General features: G+C 43.6%; 1 protein-coding gene across 1 annotated transcript in view; it reads left to right on the forward strand.

The window, feature by feature from the left end:
* Positions 1–13318, forward strand: part of chl1b (cell adhesion molecule L1-like b) — a 60353-nt gene extending 47035 nt beyond the window's left edge. Inside the window, exons 20-26 of the mRNA XM_041963151.1 lie at positions 49–164; positions 403–607; positions 741–863; positions 3755–3934; positions 9005–9136; positions 10057–10129; positions 11668–13318. Coding sequence (XP_041819085.1) covers positions 49–164; positions 403–607; positions 741–863; positions 3755–3934; positions 9005–9136; positions 10057–10129; positions 11668–11872 — 1034 coding nt within the window. The 3' untranslated portion in view covers positions 11873–13318. The remainder of the gene's footprint in view (positions 1–48; positions 165–402; positions 608–740; positions 864–3754; positions 3935–9004; positions 9137–10056; positions 10130–11667) is intronic.
* Positions 13319–27830: the final 14512 nt, after the last annotated feature.

The following is a 27830-nucleotide window of genomic DNA, read 5'->3' on the forward strand; positions in this document are numbered from 1 at the left end:
TCACTTTCGGCTCACTGTAGATTCTGATGTGTGCGCTTGCCTTCGCAGTTCCCTCTGCTGCACCCGATGATGTAGCCGTGGAGGTGATGAACAGCTCAGTGGTCAAGGTTAGCTGGACGCGTGTACGCAAGGACAAGTTACATGGACATCTGGGAGGCTACAGGGTAATACCTCAAAAACAGACCTGTGCTCTCAGACACGGCTTAAAAGGAATGGCCCTGACCTCGCTCTGAACGTTTGCTTCTCTTAGCCCTCCATGTCTCCTGTGCTCGGCCAGCTCGGTGCACAGGCCAGAAAAAACAACGCCGCCATAACTCATCCAGCATACCCTCATAAAAACACTGTACATATTTACAAAGCTGTCCGCTGAGGATGCCTCTCCGCGTCTCATTCCCAATGCAGATAAGCTGGTGGCGTCTGCGCAGTCTGGCGGACTCGAAGAAAAGCCACGGAGACAAACGCACTCTAATGTTCCCCGGGGACCGGAACCACGCCACGGTGCCGGGACTGACACCCTTCTCTGAGTACAGCCTCATCGTCATGACCTTCAACGGGCGGGGCAACGGCCCGGGCAGCCATCCCGTCAACTTCAAAACCCCAGAGGGAGGTAGGATTGTGGAAAAACAGCGTGGAGTGTATTGATTCCCAACTACTGAAGGGAAAATCTAATAATAGCCAAGGAAACTGGGTTGCAGAATTTGACTGCTTACTGTGTGTTGTTACCTTCTTTGCCCCCACAGTCCCGGAGAAAAATCCTGTTTTCAGGGTCACAGATGTACAGAGGCACACTGTCTCTCTTGTCTGGGACCCGCCGTTGGAGCCTAATGGGATTCTCACCGGGTACCTCCTCGAGTATCAGCTCAGTACGTATCCCCACACCTCGTGCTTAGACTTAACTAAGTCAGATATAATAGTGATGCCACAGGGATATATTGTTTTTCTCTCGTGGTTAATGGTGTTTACATCCCTTTGTTCTTTTTCAGCCTGTACTTACTGTACTTAATAAAAAAAAAGAACTGAGTGCACAAGCACACAGGCCATATATTTCAATTTGGAGACAGTGACTGCATATCAGAGACCTGTGTTAGTAAAAGAAAGAAGGAGGATCTTTGGCTTGTTGGTGATTGTCTAACCCATGATCCGCAGCACAGAAAAGAAAATCATTGCGCTGCTCTAATAGGGCCGGGGTCATACTGAGATCACAGAGTGCGTATAGGAGACATGTCAGGGTGATGCCTGCTGGCCTGCGTGTCGCGATCAAGGCTCGGCCAGTGCTGACCAAGGCCGCTGTGACACAGTCTGTTATGGTTCACTTTTACTGACCCGATCCTGTCCGCAAGGGACATCTTCACCATGGCTCACAGTCTCGGGGGATACCATCACCAAACACATCCCATGTGTGCGCACACTTTGCTGTCCTTAAGCAAAAGTCAAAACCAAGCTAATGACTAACTTCCAACAACGTCTTAGTGCTGCATTTCCCGGCTAATTGAGTTTGATTTGGTGGCTGCACAAGAGGGCCCAGTGTCATACAGTGTTTGAGGAGAGGACGTTTTCATTGTGCCACAGCAATAAAGCTGATGGGCTTGTTGAAGTGTGACTTTTTTTGAAGTCCCCTTGAAGGAAGTCATGTGCGAAATGTTGATGATAATGCAGCCAGCTGTCAGCGGATCATCGGTGTGACATGTGAAATCTCAAGCTGCAGCGCAGCTGTTTTAGGGCCACGCCCATCTTCACAGCGTCTTCTTTAATAGCTTCACGTCTCACAGGTTTCACAGGAGGGGCTGGTGTAACGACACACTGAGCATGCAGGAATACAAGCGTTCTCAAACGGTTCAACTGCTTTGAAATGGCACATTTTCTGTTTTAAACCTATTGATCATTGTATCACATTGTCAGCAAAAAAGATCAGGCATGCAGGTAGACATGGAGGAATAGCCAGGAGATTACGACTACACTTTGTAGTGACAATAACAGCTATTTACTGACCTTGTGCAGACAGGTTTGTCAGTGCCCTTTTCTAAACAGACTCCTGAATGTAAAGGCTAGATGTATCCTAAAGTTCCCCTCGCTGCTGAGTGGGTGGCGTAGTCACGCTGCCTTAAAGAGCTGTTAACCCACTCCAAAGCCTGGGGCAGAGTAGACCAGTGCAGACTAAACAACTATCAGCCTGCCTCTCAGGAAGCCAGTCACACCACTTGACAAGGCAAAGATAAGGGTGCCGCGAAGGAGAAGCTGAGAGCTCACACTCAGTCCATTCTGTCATTTCTGAACATGCTTCCTATTTGTTCATGGACGTTTACCGTTATACATATAAAATACTTGTTGTATATTGTATATTATATATTATATTATATTGTATATTGTATATGTGTTTATCTCAGCACATTTTTCAGCACCTCTTTGCTTGAGTTGCTGTAGAGCAACGTTTGAACTCCACTGATCTGAAATATCTTCATGAGTGGAACTGAAAAATGTCCTTGGCTTCAGTTCCCTCTGCTTTTCTTGCCATTTGAGCTTAACTCGCACTAACTCTCGCGTCACTCTCAGATTTCAGCACTGGTGATTCTTGGTCTGTTTCACACTACACAAGGCCCGCCATATTTGGCCCAGCAGGGCTGAAGAATTCTTGGAGATATTTTTGTCTGAAGTCAGTGGAAGAGCCAAAGTCAGCAGCCTTCAGCCAGTTTCCCTCCATAAGATCATATCCAGCAGCTGTCAGGCCTGAGTGTTTCCAGATAAGGGGGAAAGTGTCCATCCACCGGGCAGAAACATGATGCTTGTGGCCTCCTCTCTGTAGCAGCACGGATTGCATAATTTACCACAAATGGACCGTTTTTGTCTCTTGAGACAAAACATAAAACAAACCAAAAAAAGAAGGTGTGATGTCTGATAACAGTGGGCGGTGGCCCGGCAAAAAGAGCAGCAGACAAATACATTCTTGTCATTGTTTCTGTTGCCTCCTACCAGAGAGACGTAGCACCTCTTTCACAGCAAAGGTCACCTCAACACCTGCTGTGTTTGTTGTTGTTACAAAGAGCATAAATGCCACCTCCCTACCTACTGGGCTGCTTTACGTAGTGAAAAATGAGATCCCATCACAATGTAGATAGAGACAACACCAATAAATTCGAGTTGCGAGTGTGCTCTTTGTTTGAATCTGTTTGTTTGTTAAATGCTAAATAACATTTCAAAGGAGGCATTAAGCCAAACAAGCCAATGACAAGTTGTCTTTTGTCAAAGCCAAAAAAAGCAAATGCGGAAGCCAAAGTGACAAGTGACATTTGCTTTCTTTGGCATTGCAGAAATGTCTTGTGATTGTCAGCTGGAAATATTTTGAAATGCCAGTGGAGAGTTGTGTGCTTCCAATCAGAGTGCAAGCTGAAAGTTAAACATCTCAGCATGTACAGGAAGTACAGGAGTCACTCAGTCACTAGTAAAAAAAAAAGAAGAAACTTTGGCTTTTTCTCTATTTCTGTCAACCTTCTTTGAAAAGCATGCATGAGTATTTGCAGCTGAGCTAGTGCCCATTAACCCTCAGCGAAAGTACAATACCATCAGGTCAAATAACTGATAATGAGCAAGAAGAACTGGGTGCTATATCGACCGTAAAGTGTTCCTTGTTTTCAATTTTTTTTTCAATGTTATTACAAATGAATCTGGAGGAGTGATCATGTGTTACCGCCTCGTACTGCTGCCGTTTGCTGACTCTGATCTAAAGCATCAACCCCTCTGTTGCCATTTTTGCATCTAGTCAACGACACCGAGGAAGTGGGGCCGCTGCGGACGGTAGACATCAGCAGCCCCGACACCACCAACTGGATCCTGCGCGACTTGGAGCCTGTGAGCAAATACAAGTTCTACCTGCGCTCCTGCACCACGGTGGGCTGCGGGCCCGTTGTCAGCGAGGAGTGCACCACTACCCTAGAAACAAGTGAGTGATGGAGGGTCCAGAAAGCAATTGACGAGGTGGTGTACGTGCGGGCGGTATGGGCGGGCGAGTCTCTTCCTGGTGGAGAACACTGAGGAGCTTTGAGGTGCGGAATCAGCCGGGTAGAATTCAGACAAAGCGAAGAAGGTGACGAAGCCTTTTCACTATTGCAGAATGGCATTGAACTGGTGGAATATGATATATGCCTGGGCAGCCAAGCTTTTCATATCTCCATGTAAGTAATTTTTGTGGATAAACAATTTCATATGGGCGTAGTGGAGGTTTTCATTTGTCACTGTCATGAGAGAGCAAGTGCTTATTGATTGGACGGAGAGTGTGAGCTATGAAACAATCAGCAAAGAAAGAAAATTGCTTTGAGCAGGAGGGAAACTGAAGGTTCTGATACTGAAAATTGTGTAATCATGGAAGAGTTGATGGGTAAGTAATCATAATGAGCCAGCTTGTAGCATGTAATCCCTTATTTTCAATTACATATCATTTGTGGAGGACTGCACGCCATACTTCAGCTGGCTCAGAGTCAAGCTCCTGTGAGCTTGCGGTATGAACGATTTGGACGGGAAATGAAACAGGAAACCGTGCGTGGATGCACCTGAGCATCAGTAAAATGGACTGCAGCAACAGATACTGTCAGCACAAGCAACTGGGTGGCACTTTTAATACAAATGCGCCCCGAAGAAATTTAGTATGTCGTTCAAGTTGGGTTATGCAAAAACAAAAAGCTGCTGAAACTCACTGCAGGTGCTGAATATGCGAACGATTACTTAGTGTTTACTGGAAGAATCCTTACAATCACAGAAAGACTCTTAATTGGCTCTTTGGGGTTGTTTATTTGCATGCTGGAAAGCCAGCAAAAATGATAACAGGGAGAAGGACTCTCTTTTTTTTAATGTAATGAATTGCAGTTTTGTGGAGCTTCTACATGAGTGTGATTTGAGCCTGAAGGTTATTCATGGCAGCTGTACTGTCTCCGTGTGTGTACGTCCATGTTGTTTCTGTTAATTGTCCTCTGCCTGCTTTCTTTTCCGCCACTAAAAAGTGCACTGCTTTAAGCATTTCCTTTGATGGCACGGTGTGTAATGTTAATGCGCGCAAATCTGTAAACGTCTGCTTAGCGACGCATTGTTTGTCCCTTCTTTTCATTCGTTCGTTTCTTTTTTTTTCTTTCCTGCAGCTTCCACCTCGGCTTCCACTGTCCGCCTCAGTATGTAGATCTGTGTTCCCGTAGAAACTGTAGAAACGTCACGCCGACACACACACACAGTCTCAAGCTGCCCTGAAAAACCGTTGATAACACACATTTTGGGATTATGCACTCCTAAATTTGCTGTTTGCTAGTATGTGTAGCAGTTCTGGATATTATTTTAGGTAGTGTGTGCATGCTTTAGATTTAGAAATGTGGACAGGTGTGGACGCTACAGGCCTGAATAAATCATCAGGTTTTCAAGCGTCAAACAGTTCAACACATTTTATTTTGCCTGCGCTGAATTAAAAAGCTCCAAACACTCCTCTGCAGATAATTGACCTTGTCTGCTGTTTGCCCTTGCCATCAGCAGAGAGCACTCTGATGCCTCCTTTCATTAGAAAAATGTCAACTTCTTCTTAGATAAAGTTTGTGGCTTCCTCTCGAATAGCAATGATAATGAGTAACCTAATTATAAATTCATATTAATCTTGGCTCATTAGTGACTGTAAACGAATATTGACTTTTATCCCAGCAACAGCAGACTGAACACAACTTGTCTCAACTCAAGCTGAGGAAATAAATGATGCTTTAAGAGCCGAACCCAGGAAGAGCGTCAGACACGCCACACATCTGTCCTTCTTCCTTTTAATGATCAAGATCAATCCAAAACACAACATCTCACCTCGTGTACAAACAACATGTTAAAAGTAGTTTTTGGATGTTTCAGCGTAGAAGTGTAGTCCTCATTATTAGTCACTAATGTTAGAGTTTAGCTGAAAGCAGCATGTGTGCTAACAGTAGAACGTAGCGCCCCTGAGCTCTATTCCAACCGATAACCACAAGGTCTGTCTTTCTTTTCAGGCAAGTCAGCTTCCCCCTCACCTCCAAGCACTCCAAAGTCCCCAGTGACCAAACCCACTCGTTCCACCATAGGTAGAGCTGCAGTCTCACACAACGAGCACCGAAGCACAGCGACAAACAACAACACTGAAATAAATATGGAAAAATATGAAACCAGATACATGCTTTGTCAGGACGTTTTGCAGTTGCTAGGTGACATGATAACCCCTGGACTCATTTGGTTGGCTGTTGGCTCAAGGTAACTTGATAGCACGAAAACAAAGACACACAATTCCTCTATGTTTCGCAGGCTAATTAAGCATTGGAGGCATTGTTTTATAGTTATCTTGTTTCCAGTAGAAAGGGGGTTGTAATGTAAAGCAACAGCTCAATTGTATTGTTTGACAAGTGCATGCTGATGAAAAAGCTGGTTTTAGTTTCTCTGCTGTACCACGGGGGAAATCTGGGAAACTAGATCTATATCCTGAGCCGACTGTGCAGCTGTACAGTGTAGTCACTCGAGGGGGACAAATATGTCTAATTGTCAGTGATTGATTTGTTGGGCCCCGGTCCCCCCTGTACACGTCACTGTATTGACCCAACAGTCACCTGACATTTCCATATAATCTTCAACTGGGTAAACAGCAACACCGCTCTGGGACGAGAGGCCGTCCGTGGCGGCATCTGAGCCGAGAGGAAATAGCGAGGAGGAACGTCCTCCTGGGCCGTGCCGGGGAGGAACGGCGCATACTGGGAGGGTGATATTTACAGGACACTGAGATAAGTGGATAAGTGGAAGCTGCTGAAAGCTCCCGTATCAGAATATTTTCTGGCCTCTCCTCATGAAAAAAAGCCTCCTGACTTTGAAGGGGCGTCTTGCGGGGCATCAGCTACCTGCTGGGTGAGCATCTGCTTTCTGCAGCATTTAATAGCAAGCTGGGGAGCACGGCGACAAACCGCGGCAGCCAGCCTCGGGATATTTTTAGTTCAGGGGCCTGTGTCACTCAGAGTCACTGCGCAGTTCCAATGATTGGAATTACCGTACTTGCAGACTAATCTATCAACATTAGTCAAAGAGTGTCATTTGCAGCGGTCGGGATGGGCGGCACGGACGCAGGTGTCCTCGCGTGCTGAATTATCACCCGAGCAAATAATGCACCTGAGCTGGAGACACAGCAGAAGATTTGCATGTTTGCCACGGGGAAATGAAGTGGATTGTGCTTTGTTGACTAGCTTGGACAGCTGCTGTCAAAGCATACTTTTCCCATACTAATGATGCACATCATTCACTGCACGATTAGATTCTTTTTCTTCCCACTTGGGTTTCAAAAGGCGACATTTCATCATATGTCTGAGGCAGATAAAGCAAAGCACAGGAGACATTTGCTCTTGCTTTCCAAGCAAATGACACAAAAATATGATCAATAGCCACTAATAATATAATCAGTCTGCGGCTACCATCGAGTCATTTCATAGACTTAGTGATTAATCTATTGATCGAAACAAATATTTATAAGTTAATAGATAATGAAAATAATAATTAGTTGCAGGTCTACTTAACATCTTTAAATGGGACTGTTATTAGGAAAATAATATTAAACAGAATTTAATAAAGGTATGTGGTATAGTATTTCTTTACCAGAATTGTTTCGATGGCTCTGGCTCATAAATATTCTGTTGGCCTCAGTATTTCTAAATCCCCTGGACCTGATTATTACAGACAATTTCTGAATTAGTGTTGACCAGTGTCTGTGTGTGTGTGAAGTATAATAGTTCTTATGTAAAATAAGACCCATAAAGAAATATAGACCGTTGAAAAATCATCACACAGTTTTGATGGCACACCTCTCTCAGGATCTCTGTTGATCTCCATTTAGAGTTGCACGCTCCACCTGTGATTTCATTTCCATAATCCACATTACTGATGTCATTTTTATTGCTGAGGGATTCACATGATGTCCCCCTCTGTCAGAAGTAATTGATGCCTCCCCACACTAGTGTTAGGAAACAGAGGAGCACCCTCGCCTCTTTTATAGAAGGTGAAGAGCAGCATCGTTCATCTCATAATGCCAGCGCTCCTGACCCCTCCGTGATGGCTTTGTCCTTTACTAACCCTCCTCTGCCATTTCTCTCCCTTCCCATCTTCTCTCATTTCTCCGTCAGTCCCGGCCCTGCTGAATGTTAGCTCAGCTGTTAGTGACAGCTATGCAAATATCAGCTGGATATCTGGAGGAGAGCACACAGAGTTTTATATTGCGTATATGAACAACCGTAAGCTCACATTTTCTCTGTTGGTTTCTTGATGTTAGAGTGATTCTATGTAGATTCTGTAGGTGAAACATTTCATTATTTTAGATGTGTCGTGTCTGAAATGGTGCTTCATGTCTGCTTGGTCATATCTTCACTAGATTCTAGAATAGTTTTCTCATGAGTACTAACCCATTCTGATCGTCCACCCTCTGCACAGGTGAGGGTCTCTGGAAGATATCAGAGGCCTTAAACACCTCTCAGACTTTCCACATCATTGAAGGGCTGGAACCTGGGACAGAGTACACTGTGCGCCTTATTCCTAACAGCCGGGTCGATAATTCTAGTATATTTGAAGACGTTATCTCGACCGGGTCTGCAGGTGAGGAGGGAAACAAAAAATCGCTCCAACTGAAACAAAAACAAGAGAAAGAAAAGCAGGCAAAACTAATTGACCTCTCATTGAGCAGTGCAGATGCACCCAGCGCGTCCTTGAGCAGCGACTTCAGCCGCGGCGTGTGGTCCTTCGCCGTGTCACTAGGATTTAATTTAGCCGCACAGCCTCGCTGAGAGGAATTACATTTGTACAGCGTTCCTTACTTGATTAATTAGACAAGCAGGATTAGCTGTTTAATATTAATACTGGAGCGTTTGCAGCGGCAGCTCACCCTGCCACCTCCTGCCTCTGCATCAGATAGGCTTTGTCGATTGTAAACATTCAATCAAGTGTCCTGATGAAAAGGCCAAGGTGTGTCAAAGTCACCGGGCGTTGTTCCCCTCAGGTCTGGCCAGCATCCACGGAGGAATATCCACCCAGGGCTGGTTTATCGGCCTGATGTGTGCCATCGCTCTCCTCACACTCATTGTGTTGATCGCCTGCTTTGTCAACAGAAATAAAGGAGGAAAGTATTCAGGTAGGTGCTCGCTCACAAGCACACACACACACACACATCACCCAGCTCGAATACTAATCGCTCCTCTGAGCTTCATTATATTGCCATTTTGCAGTTTGTTGCTATGATAGAAATGATCAATCATCCTAGAGGCCATTACAGGAATATGTAAGCTGATATGTTTTTTTTGTTTCTGGCCACAAAATTATTTTAATGCAAATTCATACAGAGAAAGGGCTCGTGTATTGATAGGAAAATTAGCATTTCTACTGGATGTCCAGCATTTGAATTTTGCATTATTTAGACACGCAGCTTTTTCCAGGGACAATCTAAACAAAGTGCAGCCCGCAGCGAGACAAAATGCAAATGCTGCACATGGGGTGACTGCGCAGGGAGTGATGACATAAGCTCTGTGGTATCTCAGTGTTATTCCTCCTGGTGGGGACACGAGAGCCCTTATCGGCTTTTATTATTCACAGCTAATGGCCATCAGGTTGTCGCCTGGGCAGTGATCGCTCCGCTCGTCAGCAGAAAAAAGAGCGGGACGCAGCTCCGTCCTTTGTTTTCTCATTAAGTTCTCATTATCACCCGTAGCTGCAAACGCCTTTTCTTTCATTTGCTCGAGCCATGTGCTTTTAGTGTTACATAACATATAGATATACACATTTTCACTGTATTTTGTATTTGTATTTAGTAATTTTTATCTAAAATGAGATTAATTATTAGAAATATGATACAGAAATGTATAGAACTTTTCTGGAAACCTTTATTTGACATTTTGCAATCTTTTCTAAGGCTTGCACTGATCTTTCATTCATTGAATAAGTGCAGGGAATCAGGGACTGACACTCAACAATGTAACAGTCAGGGGACACAGTGATCTTCATCAGCTGCCGTCTCTTGTGGAAATCACTGATATCTTCTCTTCATTTCGTGAGCAGTAAAAGAGAAAGAGGACCTCCACCCAGACGTGGAGTCCCAGGGCATGAATGACGACACATTTTGTGAATACAGGTAAGCTTAACCCTCCGAGCACTATTTCACCACCTCACTGCAATTCACGCGCAACAGTGTATGAATTTCTCTTCTGCTGCTAGTCCTTGCCATCCTCTTCTCTCAGAAATTCTCTCTGCATCTCTCCTCCCGCCGAAAAGACAACCCAGCATGCACGAGGTGCGCGTGGAGACTTACACTTCTCCTGTTCAAGACATTTGATGGACTGAGTAACTGGAAAGTATGTGATAAACAGCGGTAGCATCCCTGAGCTGTTTACACATCCGCGTAGTGATAGCATCCCTTTATAGGACATTGCGAGCTTGGATACGGTGTTGTGTTGGTGTTTGTGATAGACGCCACATCATAAAGGGAGCCGCAGGGCCGTTCAAGATGGTGCCATTTTCTGTCCGGGTGGAGCTCAATGCAGGCTGCCCAACACACAGCAGGAGGCTAAAACCAATCAGTGTAATTGAAAGCAGCTCATCTCCAGGGCAGTAATATCTATGCACGTTTCATTAATCCTTTAGTGGTCCAATTCATAACAGTCTACCGCAGTATGAGTCCCAGTGTAATTCTCCAATCAGTGGGATCTGCACAGCACAACAAATGCTGATGTGATGAAGTCAAAAGTGGCTCAGTGTGACAGGATTTATACTTTGTCACGTTGACTCCAGGAGCTGTTTGCACCAGCTTAATAAATCTTTCACAAAGTTTGTGTGTACAGTCCTTACAAGTGGTAACTACCAGCGAGTTTCAGCTTTAAAACTTAAATAAATTAAAGCGTTTTTTCAAGACCTCAGTAATGTGGAAACCTGTTGCTCAGAACATCTGAAATCAAACACAATCAACTGCATAAACAGGAAGTCCCTTTAGCTTGTAACATAACTTCCAAAAGTAATAGTTCTGGGAATAACTTTGGGAAATGCGCTTAGTCGCTGTCTTGCCGAGAGTTAGCTTAGCTTAGCACAAAGACTGGAAACAGGCAGGAACTAGCTGAGTCTCTGCCGTTTCCTGGCAACCTCGCAATGACCACGTGACTCCAGGAAGTTACCGCTCCCAGCTATGGAAGAGATTTTAAAAAGCCTAAGCTGGTGGTAGCTTCATATTTACTGGACAGTAAAATGAAAGTGAATTCAAGCTGGTGCAAGTGGCTCCAGGGTTTGGGTCCGGAAAGTTTCTCACGAATCTTATCATATAAAAGCAGATAATATTTAGTGGTGTGACACTTAAAATGCATTACAGGACCACATCATGTGCAGCCTCAATAGTCAGCACCGGTTAAATGTCCCCTTCAATATCTTGTTTCTCCTCCAGCCATCGCTTTGTCATATGCATAGATGCAGCTGCTGTGAGATGATTAATATTTTCTCAACATGTGCATCTCTGTGATTATCTCCCATTGGTCAGCCAGAGGTAAATGCTAATGTCAGTCACAGAGGCTCATCGTAGAGGCAGTGATAGCTCGAGCCTGCACACTCCCGTCCTCTGCAATAAGCCATAGAGTGAAGCCATGGGTGAAATGAGGTGATTCTGAATCCACTGTGCCTCTCTCGCAGCGACAACGACGAGAAGCCACTGAACGGCAGCCAGCACTCGCTGAGCAGAGAGATCAAAGCGGGGGACAGCGGGGACAGCCTGGTGGACTACGGCGACGAGGACGTTCAGTTCAACGAGGACGGCTCCTTCATCGGCGAGTATGCCGGGCGAAAGGAGAAGAGGGTGTCCGCTGAGATCAAAGCCGCCGTTCAGACCCCAGCATGAGGAGCGGAACCGCCGCCCGTCGTCCCCTGGACACCGTTTTCATTAAACCTGCTGGGAGGAACAAACGAAAGAGGAAACGAACATTATCCATACCGAGCACAAGTTTGGTGTCAAATGTAATGCGTCATTGCCACTTGCACACTGCCACTCTCATTTTATAAAGCTCTGTTTTGTCAGGTTGCAGCAGAATGACCATTACTAAATACTGTGTATATATAGTGTATATTGTGTGTGCTGAGTGTCTTTTTTTTATAATTATTATTACACAAAAAATGTAGAGGGCTTGGTTTTCTCTGATTTTTATCTCCATTTCTTCAGTTGCAGTACTGTTTGTACAAATGTTTCACTCTCCATTGCACATCATTGTGTGCAGCTTTGCCTCCGATGTCGTCTTGTAGCAGACCTCAGATAAGTGGGGATATCAAGTTGATATTTTTCAATTGCAGCAAAGATTACTGACCTTTTATATTTGAAATGGATTCATTAAATATGATGTAAGATGTGTATAAAAGTTGCCTATTAACTTATTTTTTTCCAGTGGTTTTCTACCTGACAAAATAACAAGGGCATTTACATACTGTATCCTGACATATCATAAACTCTGAGTGTGAGTCATGAGTCACCCTGTGAAGTTAGAAGAAAATATAATTTAGTTCTTGTGTCTTGTTTAGCATTTAGATTCATTGGACAGTATAAACCACAAACCTCAGTCTGTGCTCACTATAGCTGCCCATTACACATCACTGCCACAACATCTGGAAGAGATTTTCAAAAATGTAATCCATTACACTTAACCATTATGATTCAAACTTCAATCAATCCAGTTTATAGACAAAGTATTTTACAAGGCTGCTGTATGATGTTTCTCTGAAAACATGAGTTATACTGCACACTATATAACGTCAGTGGACTTATGCAGAGACATGTTAGACAAAAAGGTTGTAAAAATTGAAGCAGTCCTAATGTTGTCATCAAATTCCACGCCCCCAGTTTTGTAATGCAGTAATTTGCAGTCTTAAAGCCCAAATTAAGACCTTGGTGACATCACACTGACATCATCAGGGTTATTCTTTCAGACTTGACAAAGCTCCTCCAGAGCCACAGAACATTATACAATGTCATTTGTACACTGACTCATACTGTCGGAATGATTTCAATGTGTGAATCGGTGGAGCGCCCCTTTAAGAAGAAAGTGCACAGTACCTGTAATGGATGTCTTTTTTTGTAATCACATTTCTGTAATTTGGTTGCATGACATTTGCCCTTCTTCCTACCCTGCTGAGATACAACATACTGTAGTCACTGTTCCATCAGTCTAAGCCAGCCTTACTCTGTTACTTTCAATGCACTGCCATTCAAAACACAGTCATCATGTGGTTCTGCATTAACAGTAGCACCATATTCAGAAAAATTGCAATGTTTTGTAAAGGAAATCGCTCATTGCATGTCCAGAATGTTAATTGGTGTTTTTGATGTCATTAAATTGTTTTACTTTCTTACATCCTGGTAATGTTCTGACTGCCTATTTGGTAATAAGTTAATTTAAACACAAGATACTTGTGCTCAAAAAGAGGATTCATTCTCAGTGAAGAACCTTGGAGCTCTAATCTGCCTCTATACCTGCCAAAGAGCAGTGATTCCTAACACGTCTCTGGGGGTCATCAGGTGGAAACCTCCCTTCAACAGTGTTTCGCCTACTTAGTCCCACTACACCTCCAGGATGCTAGGCGGTGAACTCCGGCTTCCCAAAGTCACCCCCCCTAGTGCCAGTTCACACTGCTCCTACACAATCCAAACAGCACTGCCACGTTCAACTGACCCAGAGATACTCCAGGTAGTGGCCAGCACCGATGCTACCATTTAGCTAATACTAATGCTAAATGCTAACCGCTACCTGCTAAGAGGAACACAAGAAGACAATAAAGCTAGATTCACCTATATTGTTAATGTTAACTGCTAACTAACTGCTAGGATACTATCATACTATCACCGCTTTAGCTATTGTTAGCTGCTACAATGCTACCACAGGCCTAGATGCCACATGTAACTGCCGATTGCCGCACTACCATCATCTACCCCTGCCTCTCACCAACTGCACCAATAAAAGCGGGGTGGGAATACAAACCCTGGTTCGGGTAGGGGGTAGAAAGTTTAGAGGGTGCTGAAGGTGGAGGCCTAAGCCACAGACCAGATTTAACAGCCCCTTCTAACATTTCCTTCAAGAAGCAAACAAAACAGGAAAACAAACAAAAAAAAAGAATAAACAAACAAGCCAACTCTGTATCTTACAACACAAACTCACCTGAACAGGCCGCATGGTCCCAAAGAGAGACTCTAGCCACCCTCTTCCTGGATCTCTACCTATTGGGAGAGTGAGAAGATGGGGCGGGGAAAGCAGAGCAGAGGAGAGGTGTCTTGTTCAGACTTTAACCTCTTCTCCTGCCAGATTAGGCATGCATGTCCCCCCCCTATTTCACCCCCCAACTACTATTATTTCTCATGATCCATATCCACTGACTAGACCTAGCAGCCTCACCTGACATCTCCCTCACTGTCTTCCTTAAATTTTGCCCCCTGTTTCCGCCAAAGATGAATACATGACTGAGCGTATCTCCCAAGTCAGCAGTAAAATATGACTTGAGAGACAGCGGTTCCTGGTGACATACCCTGATTCCCTCTGAATAAAACACAAGATGCTTGACAAATTGTTCCCATTCGCGGTATGACTTTAACGAATGTCGTGCATCTTGTTTGATGACCTTGACTGCTGGAGAGAATCACGAGAAATCAAAGGAGCGGGCTCAGACAAGCAGAGGGTCGTGGAGCGAGAGCTGTAATCATGTCTGACGGTTGATAGCGGGGGAGTCTAAAGTGTCAGTGTGAGGGTTTTCACCGCATGGGTCACATCTGCCTCATATACTCTGTCATCACTCGGCCGGGTTTGACTCAGTCGCAGTAGTTACACGACCCTCAGGTGTTGATAACGGACCCTCTGGTAGCCAGACTGAAGGTCCTCGGCTCTTTGGCAACAATGCGAACAGCTGGGTGTGCAGACAGTGTTGTGGGAAGCTACTTCCAAAGCTTAATTCTGCAACATAACAATTATTGCTCTCCGGAGGGAAACTTAATTACATCACAGCTAGAGAAATACAGCTTTGTCAAAGCCTCTTAGAGAAAACACAATATGATGCAAAGTTAAAGGAGTTGTTGGATTTGAAAGTTAATCGTACAGTCATGCGACACTCACACTGCCATATGTACATACACAGAAAGAGTTATCGGCCTCTAATAATTCCTGCTGTCCACGCTGGCTGTGAAGTGTTTACTTCCTAGCATGATTTAAGCTGGGGGACGAAATCCACAATCATTCTTTATAAGAAATGTGTTCTAAACTTCAGCTGAAACTAATACGAGGCTTCAGCAGCCTGAGTTAGCTAAATGAAGTGGCTTCATGGAAAATCAACCAATAAGCCTCTACACTCACACAGGCATGTAAGCACTGTTTTAATCAAATCACAACCTGTTCTTCTCTATTGCCACTTACTATACTTTTGATGATTACAGTTCTCACTATTATTATTTGTTCAGACACTGTGTGATTGAATACAACGTCTGCTGGAGATGAAAATGTTTCAGCCTCTCAAAGTGCAAGTATCCCACAGCTCAGTGAATCTGCTTCATGGAGGTGAAGAGACGAGAGGAAAAAGTTCTGAGTTCAGTCAGAACACAATCACGGGGTGCAAAATTTTAATCTGAGAAGTAATTAGTAACTAAAGATGACCCCAGATGGTCTGGACTTAGCTCCAGACCTTAGTACATCTTAGTACACAGTCAGGCATGTCATCACGGCCAGCACCTTTAGTCACATTGACGCTGACGGTGGCAGGTCCTCTGAAGGCAGAGTAGACTTGACGGCTGACTCTTTGTTGAGGAGATCAAAGTGAGCATAAACGGTGTTAAGCTCATCTGACAACAACGTGATGCAGGTGCTGCTGGTTTTGTGGCCTGTGATGGTCTGGATTGCCTGCCACATGTCTTTGGTGTTGTTGGTGTTGAGGTCTCTCTCCAGTTTCTCCTGACGTCCTTGCTTTGCCTCCCTGATGCCAGCTTTCAGTCTCGCTCTGATGGTGTTGTATGCTTCCTTGTCACCTGACTGAAAATCTGCTTTTCTTGTTTTTGGCTCTGCATTGAGGCCTCACCTCTCCACTCATCCAGGCTTTCTAAATGAGGAACGATGTGGTTCAGCTGCAGCAGCCGCTTTAAAAGTTTTTTTCTGACAACATCTGGGGAATAAAATCACATTACTGTGATCCAGGATGGTGGAGCAAGGTCTCTGTGAAGATGTGGGCTCAACAGTCATCATCTCTCTTTGCTGAGTTAGTCTGAGTCTTCTTTCACTCGTTTTTTTTTCCTGCGACTGGACATTATTCAGGAGAGAGCTGGTAGTGGAGCAGCCTCAGGTCCAAGCTTATCTCAGCTCTCCACCCTCTCTTCTCGGGGTCATTACTCCACTTGCGGTGGCGTTTGGTACAACTGGTCTGGCTGGGTGGTTGGAAGATCTTCTCATGGTGCACTGCACTTAATCAAATCCCTGCGCTTCCTTTTCTGACACTGTCTTTCTGTCACAAGTAATACGTGCTCCAGTAATGAAAGAGAAAAAATATAACCAATTAAAACAGAAATGCACCAATGTTTCTAGGGAACTACTGGCCGCCTCATTTGCACGCACTGCCATCACCATGGTAACAATGCAGTGAAATTGCAATGCTAAAAATGTAAATGTTGTAACATATTTTGTCAATGCAACACTTGAAAACTTGGCCGTGAGGATCCCTCCTCAAGTGATCGGTACAGTTTTGGGATCATTCACTCACGAGGCCACATAGTGCTGGTCCGTTCCATTCATGGCGTCACATGATGCAGCGTGGTGGATGTCTGCGGACATAGACGTGTTGAGGGCAGCCACAAAAGTTTTCACGGGTAGAGGCAAGAACGTAACGTTGAAACCACCTAAATATAAGGTGTTTAGCTGATGCTCCATCTGCAAAATCACCAAAACACTCTTTAATATTCAGCATTCAGACCCGAAAGGCCTCCTGTTAAAAGGTGTCACAGAAATGTTGGCAGTTACAGTGAAAACAGAAAGGATTCGAGCAGTGACAAGGATCCACAGAGGGGCAAAGAAGCCCAGTAACCATGTGAAGTTTTAGCGCCATTCCTGCAGCATAAGCCACTTATCCACTGTCCATCTGTAGGCTCAGCATGTTCCCAGCACACATATTCAACCATATACACTTCTTTTTTTAGCTTCAACCTAATTGTACATCTTTCTTTCCTTTTTTTCTCCTTAAGATGTTAAAGTGGTGCACACTTAGTTCTCCATTGTGTATGAAATGTGCTGTATAAATTAAGTTTGCCTTGCTTTGCCAGTTGTTAAGACAAACCTTTCAAGCCTACAGAGGGTGAGTATTTACACGTAAAAGATGCTTTTTGTTTGGAATATAACTCATCATTCAGTTTTAGACTGCGTTAGATTAGATTGTGTTTTATCTGCATCGTGCCTTGAGAGACACACACGGACATGGGAAACACACCAACTGCATGTATCTTAAGTAATAATTCTACCAATGTTTACACAACATCAGATTTAAATAGAATTACTACTACCGGTATTTGGTTTTGTTTGAGGCTTTCTTAAAATGCACCTGCTTCCTCCCTGATTGGTTTTGCCGCCTCAGAAATGTAGTGACATGCAAACATGGAAGATGTGGCTCTTAACACATGTACAATACACATTTCTGCGTCTGCACGTGTGTGTGTGCACTCTATACATCTAAACTACTGTGCTACTGGAGCTGCATGTTACATTTACGTTCTTCAAAAAGGCTTTTTTTTTTTTTTATTTTAATACCATGACTGAACAGACAGACCACACTACTACTGACTTTAGAAAATAAAGTATCTCTGTGACATGTTAGGAGTGCCCAACATGAAGGATCATACAGGGAAGTGAAATTATTCACTGCATATTTGCAAGGAGAACTTGCACTGGGTAATTTCTCAGCACCTGCTTCACATCACATCGCCAAGTGCTTGCTCATGAGGGAATGGTTGGGTCTCTGTAGCTTTAGAGTTTGGTCTGTACCTGCTCTATATGGAAAGTGTCCTGAGACAACTTTGGCTGTGATTCGGCGCTATATAAACGAACTGAACTGAAAAATTGAAATGAATCAGTTTATCATAAGTTAGTGCTGTTTGTACATTTCCCTGCCTGGGCTGTTTTGTTGTCTGCATAAGAATCAGCAATGAATAGGTGAAGATGGTTTCATTGTCTAATGCCAGTCAAAATAAGCCACAGTATGTGTACTTAATTAACAAATGAGAACTTTAAACTTTGCATCAGCAATCACTGTAACCCTCAGTCCAACACAAAACTAGCTGTTTTTTGTGAGAAATCAGGATTCCGCTTGAATTCTACCAGTCAATACTTCAGCTTTTCACACTACAAGTTCACTGGCTTTGTCTAAGGTTCAAAAATACGCCTCCAACACCTCTACAGCTCACGAGCGAAGCCACTGTATCCTCCAGCAAACAGAAATGTTAAAAAAAAAAGCTATTTGTTCTGCAGTTATTTCCGGACAAACAGCTGTTTATCCATCTGCTCAGCACTTGTGCGCAGCGTCTCTGGCATGCGGCGAGTTAGCTATAGTTTTGGTTTTTGTCTCTGTGCAGCACGACGACACCCAGCCATGCAACCTCCAGGAGGCACAGTCACCTCACCTGAGGATCGTTCACCAAGACAGAGTCGTCATTTAATGTGCAGACTGTTGTCCATCTCATCTCACTCATGGAAAGAAAGTGTTTCCAGAATTGTTAAACCATTTTCTGAGACTGCATGGCACAGAACTTTGTATTATGTCAGCGGTGGCTGGTGATTATTAGCCTGAGGCGGGCGACAGGCAGTCAGGGCTTCTGCTTACACACAACCAATGTTTTTGTCTGAGCTTTGACTCCGGCCATAGATACATTTACTCAACTGCTGAATCAGAAGAGCGAGCACACTCTGTCCAGCAGCTCGGCTTCGCTACTTAATCTGTTTCGTTTCTGGCAGAGCAGGAAAAACCCTCTTGAAACAGAGCAAACCTGGACTTGAAAAAAGGAAGGAAGGGTTACGGTTACATATATATATATATGTATATATGTATAAAACGCTGAGTGCACATTCAGTCACATTTCATGAACATATAAAAAAGTGCAGACAGTTCAGCCGATCACGCCATCTCGACATTGACCGCTCCTTTCTTCTCGTGTTGTTGCCGTCTGCTAGACTGCACCATTGGAGCTGGAAATTGGCTGAAATTGCGGTAATGGCCGTGGTGTGTCATACAAGGTTACCACACAATGTTACATGTCAAGTTGAATGAATGCAATGTGTTTCCCTCGTATTGTTAACAAGAGTGGAACTGAGTGGTTAAAAGTGTCTGCGTCTTTAACTGATGAAATGCAACTGAGTCAATCAGTCATGAATATAGTGTTGTTTTATTGGTCTCCTGCGCCCTGTTTACACACATTGACTTGTATTAGATGGACGTGTACCAGGAGGAAGCCATTAGGAAAGAGAACACAAATTAGAGCTAATTTCTGCAGTTGATTTCATATCATCCGACTTCATCTGAAGTGGTATTAAAATGCTGAAAAAGTAAAACCTAATTCAATTGCCTTTTAAAAATATTCAATATTCATGATTAATTAAGCTTTGCTGATTGAATTAAGCGTTGTGGCTGATGGGGCGCCACACACTCCATTGGCCGGCCATCGTGATGGAACAAATTTGATTTTCTACCTGACACGACAAATCTTTTGGATCAATTTGACAAAAAAAAAAAAAAAAAAACAGTAACAACAAATTCAACTAAGATATGTCTAATAAGTCTTTAAAGCACCAAAGACAGTCAGCTCAATTAATTGAACTGAATAGACCGTCAATTATTAATGAAACACTGACCGTGATTTGTGGTCTAGTTCAGTCGGTAGAGTTTAAGGCAAACACCGGTGTTTCTAAAACTGTATCTGCTCACTGTTTTTGTACCAGGAGGTCCTTGAGAATGATGACTTATGTGAATGTCACGATCAACACACACACAGTCCCATTGTGTTGTGTGCATTGGGTCGTGGGGGTCACATAATTAATTTGACGATGATGTATCCCTGTGAACTCCTCTGTGACACCCCTGGAGCAGCACTTAGGATAGAGGTGAAAGGATTTGCCTGTAATGTGAAAGCCATAAAGCATAGTTGCATATATTTAACCAGCATTTTATGCATTATATCCCACAGATCACTCCCTGACCCCAGTCCATTACAATGGCAATGTCAAAGGCTTAAAAAATGCTCTATTGTGTGTCCGTACCTCTAATGGACTTCGCAGTGGGGAATAGAAGCCGGCCTCTCTCAGGCATCGCCGTTTGTTGAGTGATGAATAGAGGAGAAGGAGGGTCAATGACTTAAAGCACAAGGTGGACTTTTAAGAGCACCAATGATGTGAGAGAGCCTTTTTTTCAGACAAAGCGCTCCAACAGTATTTCATCGAAATCAGAGTTATAAATAATACAAGACTCAAATGAATGTCAGAATTGCCTCAAAGGTCTCGGAGTGGGGAAAAATAGCTGCATTAAGTAAAGAGGAAAAATGGACTCCTTCCCCAGCTATATAAATTTCTTCCCATGTTGCCAAAAAATGCTGTAAGGCAAACATCATAAAAGCAAAGGAAACAGTGGATCCAATTATCATTTCACAGGTAGGGGTCTGCATGCTGTCGCCACATGCTAGATGACTTTATATTCCCTGATAAAGACATGTTACAGTCTCTTTCTTTCATAGACAGACACGTAAAGCCACTTTCTTACCCATTGCTATTAGTGCCTACACCAGAAATTCTAAGTGGAAATTCCACTAGTGGATGTCTGATTCATAGTCAGGTAATGAGAAATCCTGCATTAGAGTGGCAGAGAGGACTCTGTGCTGCACAGCTCAGATTCATTTGGAGCGCAGTGCCAGCACAGGCCTGCGACTCTTTCAAAGTGCTCAGGCATGTGGGACATCTGAGGGACTGATCTCAACGTATCGCACTTGCGCTGCAAATGAATTGGTCCCCCAGGTCTCCGGAGCTGTCAGCAACTCACATTGTATGAGAGCTTCATTCATCAACACATTTTTCCCTGTGAGCAGCAACTTCTGAAAAAAAAGAGAAAAAGTCAGAAAGAAATGTAGCAAAACTTTTTTTTTTTTGGTGTGCTGAATATGTAGCTAGATGATGACCTGTTGCCATGTATCTCAGGTTAGGGGTGTAATGCTAATGTTCTCATCCCAAATATGCGACCAGCAAAGTGTGCTTAGTTTTCATTTGGGTGTTTACACACTGAGTAATACTATTTTTTACTTATTCTAAGGAAAATCTTCATTTCTGTGAAGGAGCAGCACCGTTTAAAACCAAGTCAGTATTTGATTGATCATTAATTTGTTGAAATTCAAATGTCAAATTCAGATTTTTTTTTCCCAATTAAAGATATCCTATTTTATTTTCAACATTAAGGAAATATTTATAACAAATCTATAGCATTGTTTGTTACAGCGGAGAAATAATTGGGCAGCGAAAAAAAAAAAAAACACTCCAGGTTCTGAAAACTTCACTCTGAAGCCACATTTCTGTAAGAGAAAGTGAGTCTTGATCAATGGGGGTTTTCATTTGTAATCTATATTTACTCTGTATCATCGTTTTCCTCCCATTGAAACGGACAGAAAATTATCTCATTGTATCTTGAAAAAGAGATTTTTCATCTCAATGAGAAAAACAAAGGTTAAATAACATTTCTTGTTAAAAACTTGACCGGAACAATCTCTACCCACACTTCAGGTCGAGGCAGGACCGACCCGTTTGGGAGGGACCGCTCATTTCCTCCCCTACTGCACACACGGTTTGGCCGAGTTAACCCACACTGACCTGAAGCGGGACCGAAAAACAAAAGGGAAAAATGAGAAGGAAGGTTTACTTCCAATACAAGCCAAGACCATTTGGACTCAACAGTTGTCAAAAATGATAAGATGACGGTTTTTTAAGTGCAGGGTGAAAGCTTATGCACAGACAGGCAGACCAGACACACCATTTCAGGGTCGACCACTGTCATTTATTTTCCCTTAATTTAATGAAAACACATTTCGTCATACACTGTGGACTGTTTCCTTTCAGTGCTGCTGTGAAGCCGCTTTTATCTCTCCAAATCTTCAGAGCTCAGCTAACCAGGCACTTAAACATATGCTTGTTCAGACGAGGAGCGGTTTGAACATTCAAGCATTTACATAGCGTTTATTGTATGATACTTGAGCGCTGACTTCCTTGTGACCCTACTCGAGAAGCAGTTGTGAGGGTAATGATGATTACACAGCAATGTCAACTGTCAGGGCCCAGCACTCGATGCTGTGTAATCCAAAGTCTGAGGCAGCGCTGCGCTTTCTTTCTGGGGAGGTGATGATTTACTGTAGAGGTGTGGGAAGCCTGTGAGTGTTTGTGGAGGGGCTGTGAGCGGGCCAGTGCAGACTGACGGATCTAGCACAGACAGATGCTGAACGTGGGCTCGGCTGCCACTGATTTGGGGAATGTAGGCTACGGGGGAACACATGGCGGGGCAAAGGTGGCGGGGGACCCAGGGGAGGCAGGCAGATGGGCCTATATTAGACATCTCAGAGAGCTCTGCTTCTCCCGGATGCGGCCCAACACTGTCAGGTCAGAGAGTGAAGCACTGGCCTCTTCAGATCCAGGTGGCTCCATGTTTGACCTCACTTCTCCATTCATCCGCAGCCACATGTTCACGCCTCGTTCTGCACCGCATTGATGAGCAAAAAGGGAAGGGAAGGGAAGGGAAGGGAAGGCAAGAGAAGGGAAGGGAAGGGAAGGGAAGGGAAGGGAAGGCAAGAGAAGGGAAGGGAAGGGAAGGGAAGGGAAGGGAAGGGAACCCTCCCACCCTCACCCCCTCCTGATTTTTCTCACTACAGGAAAGGAGCTTGATATTTCCTTCAGTCATACCTGTCAACTCTCCTGTTTTTCTCAGGATTCTACGCTTCTCTTACTCTGGCCTGCCATTTAAATGTTTTTCTGTAAATCTCCCGTATTTGTACCTTCACAACAAACAAACAAACCAAAAACAAAAAGGTTGACGGGATGATTTGACATGTTTGCTATTTCCCTCCGGTGCAGCAGATGGCAGTGTGCAGAACATTAGCGAGGACGAGGAGCAGTCACTCAAATGCAATAAAAGAAGAAGAAGAAGGACAAACATCATGAAAGGCAAGCTTTTTGTAAAATATGCCACACAGATATTTGTGTATCATACAGAGGGAAAAGCAACACATCTGCAAAGCATAAGCGTGCCCAAGAGATACAGAAACAGGCTCCATTAATGACCAAATGTACCAATAATGATCATAGTATGAGTACCAAATGTATGTATATCTGTGCCATCCATCATAATCACCCTCCCCTACCAATTGCCTCATCAGTAGCTTCTCTGAAAATCACAAGTGAAGCATAATGTGTACGAGGTGTGTTCACATCCTTCAAGTCATACACAATAAAATAAACAAACTGAGTGCATAAGTCCACTTAATGAAGGAGCTAGTTAACTCAATCCTTGGTTGCCTGGTGGTGACTTCAGGATTCACTGTGTGTACTCATCTAAATATGGACAGTTGTAAAGGTGATGTGACGGCCCAGGGCAGAGAGCCATAAAATTTCCCATCTCCTCAAATCCCGGTGGCGAGAGGCATGAGTTGGAAGAGAACAAAAACAGAGCTAACAGAAATTGAATATTGGACCAGAAACTTCAAATAAATGATAATTTCTTTCCGTAGCTGCTACACGTGTGAACATGCTGCCCCCAAATCACCAAAAAAATTAGTTACTGTAGGAAATGTGGCAGAGACGCATGAAATCATAAAAAACGCTGTCACAGCTCTTATTACATGTAATGGATAGATTAGTGGACACTTAAATAAAGTCAAAAGTTCAAATGATGATTAAATCCCATAAAGTTGCTCCACAGTAAATACTCCCCATCTCTGTGTAATGGGAATTGATACACGGGAAAAAGGGTAATCCAGGAGTTGCCTGCGGCTTGTATTCAATAACAATGCAATTTCAGAGCTGCTTGTATTATTTATTGAAGTGCTGGTGAGGGCACTGAACAAATTTTCTTTATTGTCCAAATGGCTCCTTCAAGTCCAACTTCACTGTATTTTGGTTGGGCAATTATTACCCTGGATGCAACGTCCTCTGCAATGGACAAACAGACTTCTCGATGAAAGTGCATGTAATGCTAATGTTAATATAATGTATCTGTGGTCATAAGGCCGTTCAGAGCATTAGCAGTTTAATTTACTGGCCATCTGGGCAAGTATAATGCAAACCAGCCAGATTACAATATGCATGGTTTTGATGCATACATTAGCATTAGCACTCATTCACATAAAGCTTTATTGTGGTGCAGTAAGGAATATTCATGGTCTCTTGATCCTTCACCTGTGTTAGACTTGATTTTAAAGGCTGGGCAAGAACAGGAGGAAAATAGCAGTCTTTGCTAAAACTCAAAATGATGCATCAAATGTGCAGGCAAAGCAGGATGAAGCACAAATAATTAGAGCTAATTGTGCGAAACACTCTCTTTTTGAACAGGAAATCAATCCAGCGCCTCGTGGTCAGCTGCTGCAGTTTTACTGTCAGCATACTTACTGTGCAGCCAATTTTGGCCCCATCAGATAAATATAGGTTACAGAGTGGTCCTTTTAATTTTAGTAATGTATGTTATCCTGCAGAAAGTACCGTAGAATAATCAATCAGACAAAGCCTCCTTTCTGACACGCTGCTTGGTATGAGGCGTGGTGTTCCCCCTGGGTCCCAGTCTTAGCTCAGGGTAAGACTAATGACTCTCCGGCTTGAGCGGCCTGAGCCTTGCTGTGGCCCTTCCCTCTGCCTCCCAGCTGCTGCAGCGCCAAGGAGAGGGCTCCTCCGCTCTGATCCAATCAGATGAGGGCTTGTGCTATCTGCTGCGGGCTCGCCTGCACCGCCGGCCACCTGCACGGGCCACCTCGCCAGGGGCTGCGGCCTCCAGAGGCACGGACAGGCCCGTCAAAGATTTGGTCCACATTTTTCACAGCAGTTACGGCGGGATAAGCTCCAAGCCGAGCTCCTAACATGGCACTTTGAAATATCCTCCTACTTTGAGAGGATCAGGATCAGTCAGAGAAATTTAGGCTCTGTTGCTTCTGACCTTCGGGAAGAAAAGAAAGCAGATAAAATAGTAAGCAAAGAAACAATAAATACGATTTTATTTTTGCTGACACATACCACAAAATGGCCATAATAAATCTCCAGAGAGCAGAAGAGGGTTTGAGCCCACAAATTCAGCTGAGGAGGGCAGAGTTTTGGTTGTCAAAACTCACTGTCTGTCCTTTATTCCCTCTGTTTCAGAGTAAAATGTCCTCAGGCGGCGGCACCCTTTCCACCTGACATTAACATGCCGCTCGGGCTTTATAGTTCATCTGCGGCATACACATTAAAATCCAATTTCTCTCTCCCCCGCCAAAAATTTGTCATGCACAGCGTGTCCTCCTCCAATATTTTCTTCTAGAGCCACCGGCGCGTCTGTCATTACAAATGCATGGTGGGCATATCAGCATTGTTTGAACTTACAGAATTTTATTTCAAATTCCAGACAAGAAGCCGAGGCTTCATGAAGACACCATACATGTCACCCCGAACTACGGGGGAATGTGCATTCGACATGACATGCAGGACATTTTCATATTACATAACGAGGTTTAGGTTTGAATAATTAAATTCATCGTCAGCATCATCTAGTTTCACTTGCGTGTTGGAACGAGCCAGATGTTTTCTTCAGGAGACCAAAAGAGAGCTGGACAGTGAATATTGGACGTCTTGCACTTCATTCATCAGTTGACTACAAAGCAAAATGCGTGTGGAAGTTGCATGTGTAGCAGTTAAGGAAACAACTAAACCAACATCTTGTTCTGTTTTCCGTCAGTTCAGTCAATTACCTACATTTTAGTCATCAACTTCCAAGTTTTAAGAATTACACCAAAGAAAATTTTATCGGCCAAAAAAGCTATAAATTTTTTTTGTATAAATATATGGAAAAAAAATTCACATTTATACAAGATTTTTGTGTACCTTCTAGCTATTCTCACCTGAAGTACAGGTGACCCACTTTGAACATAAGGACATAGGCTCTCTTTTGGACGGGACAAAGACATGGAGAATGTCTCAGCCTGGAGAGCTGAAGAGCTACCTATTAATGCCCAGGAATGTTGCCTTGGAGGAAAAGGAGAAATCAGTGCACATTTTGCTGACTTTGAATAAAGTCAAATCTTTCAACTTTCTACCCTTCACCTGTTTCAGGTCACTGGTCAGCCCTCTGTCGCCTGGGAACCCACAATAATTTTGCAAAGCAGTTCCCTTGCGTGCCACAGAAACTGAACAGGGGCAAACTTTGCATCCCGCCACGTCCGGTGATCGCTCACATAACTGTCAGCAGTTTTGACAGGTGCTGTTTCTGGGTTGCAAAGCAGCTCCACAGAAAACCGATCACTGCAACATCCACTAGTGTGTGGATTATCCAGATAAACGAGGGCAACGTTTATGGAAACAGATGCTGCTGTTTAATTTCCTTAATGTCATTTTTTAACGCTGTGAGACAGATTTACATCCTTCTACATCAGATTTGGGTGGAAGCAGAAATCGAACAGACAGACATGTCAAAATGTGAGCTACTAAGACACTGCACGGCTAGAAATCACGACAGATAGAGGGGTTGAACCAGACTTTTAAAAAGAAACCACGGCTTCAAGAGGACCTCCAGACCATACTTTCATGACAAGTGTTTTGCTATTTGAGTGGCTTACTGCCTTTTTTTTTTTTTTTGAGTATTCTATTTTGTGTAGGCACAGCCACGCACTGACATCACAAAAAACGCTCACTATACATTACAGACCTAACAAAGATAAATTAACAAACAATAAAATAAATTAAAATAAAAAGCATATTATGATCGAGGAAATGGAGCATGAATCATCAATCATGTAGCTGATAAAAGGTTGCCACATTTTATAGACAAAATGTAGCATTTTGGTGAGTAAGCTATCCCACTAAGGAATATCTGGCCTTGTGTTTAATGAATCTGAAGACACTTGCTGTGAACATACATTTCAATCAGAATTTCTGTGCCATCCTCTCCTCCAAGCAAGTCACCCAAAACGTGTGCAGGAGCTCGCAGTGATACTGTCCACAAGTGAGTGTCACTTTGCACCGCAGCAGACAGCCAAAGACGCAGCACTTCAAAAGAAGGCACCATCCACCGGCGGTGCCACGGGAAAGATTATTTTCAGGAATGATGACCTCGTTGACATTGATCTTCTCTGCATGAGAGGGGGGGATGAAAGATGCCAACAGGTGAAGCTTATCTGATGTTGGAGCAGATTATCTGATTTCATTGTCTAACTGACCGGAATCCTGCTGCTACTGTTTTGCTTCTGCAGAGCTCACATATCTTAACTTGATCTCAGTCTATAAATCAATTTGAGGCTTTTTGTCTATTTATGTGTGTTGAGAATGCTCAAGAAAATACAAAAGGTTCATCCATAAATGCCTCAACTTCACTGATGAGAGAGGAGATGCCATTCCACAGCCTCGTCAGAGCATTAATATGTGACTCACACGCTTCCTTGGTCCAACGATATTGGGGATATTAAATATACCAGTTGCATTTGTCACTAAAAAAATATGCCACAAGACAAAGTACTACAATGACTGCTTTGTTGTGAAAATCAAATAAAGCACTTTCCTCCAAGAAAGATGAAGTTCCATCTCATTGGTAGGGTAATGATGTATGCC

Source organism: Chelmon rostratus, chromosome 2 (assembly GCF_017976325.1).
Source record: "Chelmon rostratus isolate fCheRos1 chromosome 2, fCheRos1.pri, whole genome shotgun sequence".
Taxonomy (NCBI): domain Eukaryota; kingdom Metazoa; phylum Chordata; class Actinopteri; order Chaetodontiformes; family Chaetodontidae; genus Chelmon; species Chelmon rostratus.